We start from the raw sequence: 3,949 nt of genomic DNA on the forward strand, positions 1-3,949 counted from the left end.
CATCAATTCGTTCATATAAGTATCTGGAAATTGCCACAGATAGACACACAGATCATTACAACATTTTTCATAATTTGAAGGGAGATTGGAACGGATCTCCTGCTTGCATATGTATTCTTTACAGTGAACAAAAGCGACATAAACTAACTTTGCTTATCAGCGGGTAACAGAACCAGGAATGACAACAGAACTCCCGTATCTGTAGTACGAATGCACACCAGCAAGTCCAAACACGGAGCATTTTAAGACAAGTTCTTCTGAACTTTGCCCACTAAAGCAAGTACCTGATTACACACACCAGGAAACATGTATTACCGTGGCACTTAGTTGCATTAAAGCACACCATAACCTGAAGTCCCACATGGCCACTTGCAAGTGTTTCACGTGCTGTTATTCCTGGATCCCTGCCTAGAGTCACGGAAGCAGGACAGTGCACTTTTGTATTGCATACCAAATTGTCTGAACATGTTAGGGGCAACCAACTAATCAGCAGAAAGTAGTTCTTGGTGAGCTGTAATTGGACAAACTGCATATTGATTCTGCCAAGATTAAGAGAAATGGAACAAAAATGACATGACAGCACCTCCAACAGTCTTTATCAAGACATCAATTAAGCCAGGGCTTCCTAGACTGAAACCAGCAAATTTAAAAGCCTGATGTAAAACTGGCATTTCTGTTACGTTTGATAATTACAAAGACTCCTATGAAACTTCTGAAATCGAGCAAAGTGCTTAAAAAGGGAGCAAAGACTTCTGTACGTTGTAAATTGAGTAAGACGCTGAATGCGTATCTACTAGTCAAAAAGCTTCACAACCGTTTTTCTTCTAATCAGCTATAAAACGGCACAGCAGATAATCCACAGGACCACAGGCATTTTGGCAGGCAGCCATCTCCCACAGTCATGAATTCTGTTATGTATTAAGTCTAATCATGTGTGCACTCTAACATTTCTAATCAAACGGTAGCAGAGCGCAAGTCTCAGCTTCTATGGATTTCAGAAGATTCCAGCTGTAGGTATGATGCACTAGTCCAGATGCTACATCATTTCAGAAAAAGGAGTATTTTCCATACTGGATTGTAAGTACCACTGGGAAGTTAAAATTAGTCTATTAAAATGAAACATACGAACTGTTGAGCTCTCACTTCAAATACATAGTTCTATGAAACAAAACACATAGAAGTTACCTCTTTTTGTCATAATTTAATGTATTAATGTAATCTAGTAATGATTTTCAATATACATTCCAGTATCCACTGCAGAAAGGCTTGACGTTTTTACTAACTTTTATTTTTCTTACATGTTAACTGTATATTACTATGTAGTTCACTGACAAATGTACACTTCAAAGCAGTAGGTACATTCCAGCAAATGGACTATTAAAACAACCAGAACCATGCCTTTTTATAGTTTTTCAGGGTGATATAGCAACTGCTGATCGTAACCAAGTATAAGGTTAGATTTTACGTGCTAAGGCTTTACGCATAGTATTTAGTCACGTGCTTAAACAAGCTCTTAGTTTCTGTGGAGTCAACAGTATAATCAAAGGCCGCTATTATATGTGACAGCAAAAGCTGACGTAAGGAGCTGCTTTATCGCTGGCAGTTCAGTCCTGCTGCAGAATTCAAAGCAGTAATAATTTAGGAAAGATAGGAAGCACATTTTTATTTTTACATTAATAAAAGGCAAACCTCCAGTTGTTTACTATTTTGTACCTATATTCTGTCGGGAGTAAGGAGCTGCATCCCCCCTGTCTGGTGCAAGTTCAACACAACGTAACTAAAGACCACGTTCTACGCTTCTGAGGTTTGGATGAGCAACGTTGAGCTTGAACTTATTTGGTTTCTGACAGGCAGTGTATAAACAGTACATACATACAAGAATGTTGAACAGAAAAAGCAACAAACTGCAGGCACGTGGTTTACTCAACAGCCTCTCTTTAGTTGTTCTCTGAAGTTTTTTGGTTTTCACTTGCTGGTGAACAAGTGATAAGCCATCACGGAACACAGCAAGTTACACAGTCATTAGCAAAAAAAATAATATTCCTATCCTCGGTATGCTGCAATCATTAATGCTGCACTAACATTCAAAGATATACCCACTGAGAACAGTATAGTACAGGAGGCAGACTATGCAGTCTCTTACCTTTTATGGATAAGGTAATCCTCCAAAATATCAAGGCAGCGCACCATTTGAGAGAAGATAAGAACCTTGTGGCCTCCTGCTTTCATTTTTGGAAGAAGCTTATCAATAAGAACCAATTTACCAGCAGACTGGATCATTGCTTGCAGATGGAAGTCAGGAGCACTTGGGCTATAAGTTTCTTTAAACTCTCCAAGGATTTTCTCTTCAGCACCTATCAAAAAATGTATTGCTGTATCTACACAAATACCTCCGTATAGATACAACACTACGTTAGCAAAATCAGTGCCTGTACTCTAAATAACCCCCATGAGCCACTGCTGGAGACAGAACAAAGTTCTGGATGGATCTCAAGTCTCCCAAGAACACCTATTTCTATGGTCTTTGAAAACAAGTCTTAATTTTTTAAGCAAAACAGCACAGAAAACACACCTAGAACAAGGTGACCTCCCCCCCAGTTGTAAAAATGAAAATACAACTTGTTCTCAAGTGTTGTGTAAAAAAAAAAAAACAACTAAAAAACCACAAGTCCTTTTGTCTGTATGGTATTTCAAATGGGACGTGTCTTAAAAACAGTATTTTGAAGACCTTTTCTGAAGTCCCACTATGACTGAAATTATAGCAAAAACATTAGGAACTGGAAAGTGTATTTTCTTGTAAGCAGAAAAAACATACAAATTAGTTATAACTAAGTGAGAAAAGCAATGAAGACTGACACAGATGATATGACTTGCAAGAAGTATTAACATCAAAAGTTAGCTCTAGAAGTTCTCCATAGTGCTTTTAAAAAGATGTAATATTCCATAGGATAATTGCTTCTTAACGTTCTGCGAAATCCTACAAAACAAGTTCACGTTTCAGGCCTCAGACACGCAGCTGCCTCCCAACTTTGCCTTATATCTATCAAAAAATGCTTCCACCTAATCCAATCCTTTGAAAATCTGATGAAAACGTCAAAGAATCATAATAAAAGTTCTTACATATTTAAAATAAAAGTACAAAAAGCAGTCAAAAAAAAGAAAAGACTCAGTCTTTATCTTTACCTTTGATGAGATAAGGGTGATTACAACACTTTCGGAGTTCCATCATAGTGTTAACCAGATTGGGTACATTTGCTTGCCCTGCTCCTTTGGATAAGAATGCAAAATTTTTCTCCAAAATCGCTCGATAATATTTCTTCTGAATATTAGTTAGTTCTACTTCAATTATAGTTTCCTCCTTAGGAGCCAGCTTTTTTTCTACGTCTTCCTTTAATCGTCTGAGCATCATGGGTTTCAGGATAGCCTGTAGTTTCTGAACCTACATTAAACACAACAGGTTGTTGGAACATCAACAAGTAAAAGCGTAGTTTAATTAAAAACTTTTGTACTCTGTAGCTCTAATATTTTTTCCTAGGCTTATGTAAAATAATTTCCAGATGGGATATAGCATTAGTTTAACCCCAAATTACTAAAGAATTTTTCCTATGTACTCCAAAACCGAAGAAAGAATATCTTTTTAGCACTCGTCTGCAAAGACTGCCTACAAAGCCAGAAAACTTCCATTTTTGTTTTTCTCACTATTTACTTGCCAAATTTATAAAACTGACCCCAAAAAGTAAAAAGAATTCTTTAAGATAAAATATCAAACTTAACTGATTTCTGCTGCCTGCAGAGTTTAGAGAAATTGCATGGCAAAGGAACTCAGAGGTGATATGTGGGGAGGGAAGGGGCGTGTGGTCACTCTTACACGCTGAAGCTCAAAGTGAACTTATTCAGCATGCAATACCTGTTCCTCTGTTTTAAGGTCTCCAAATTCTTGCATGAATGT

The 3,949-nt window shown here is 37.3% G+C and overlaps 1 protein-coding gene across 1 annotated transcript in view; it reads right to left on the reverse strand.

The window, feature by feature from the left end:
- The window catches only part of CHD9 (chromodomain helicase DNA binding protein 9), an 80,407-nt gene that overhangs the window by 26,374 nt on the left and 50,084 nt on the right, over positions 1-3,949 (reverse strand). Inside the window, exons 14-17 of the mRNA XM_009885076.1 lie at positions 3,908-3,943; positions 3,184-3,439; positions 2,144-2,354; positions 1-23 (exon numbers count right to left, since the gene is read on the reverse strand). The exon at positions 1-23 is cut by the window's left edge and continues 134 nt beyond it. Of these exons, the coding sequence (XP_009883378.1) occupies positions 1-23; positions 2,144-2,354; positions 3,184-3,439; positions 3,908-3,943 (526 nt within the window). The remainder of the gene's footprint in view (positions 24-2,143; positions 2,355-3,183; positions 3,440-3,907; positions 3,944-3,949) is intronic.

This window comes from Charadrius vociferus, unplaced genomic scaffold, assembly GCF_000708025.1.
Source record: "Charadrius vociferus isolate BGI_N301 unplaced genomic scaffold, ASM70802v2 scaffold475, whole genome shotgun sequence".
Taxonomy (NCBI): Eukaryota; Metazoa; Chordata; class Aves; order Charadriiformes; family Charadriidae; genus Charadrius; species Charadrius vociferus.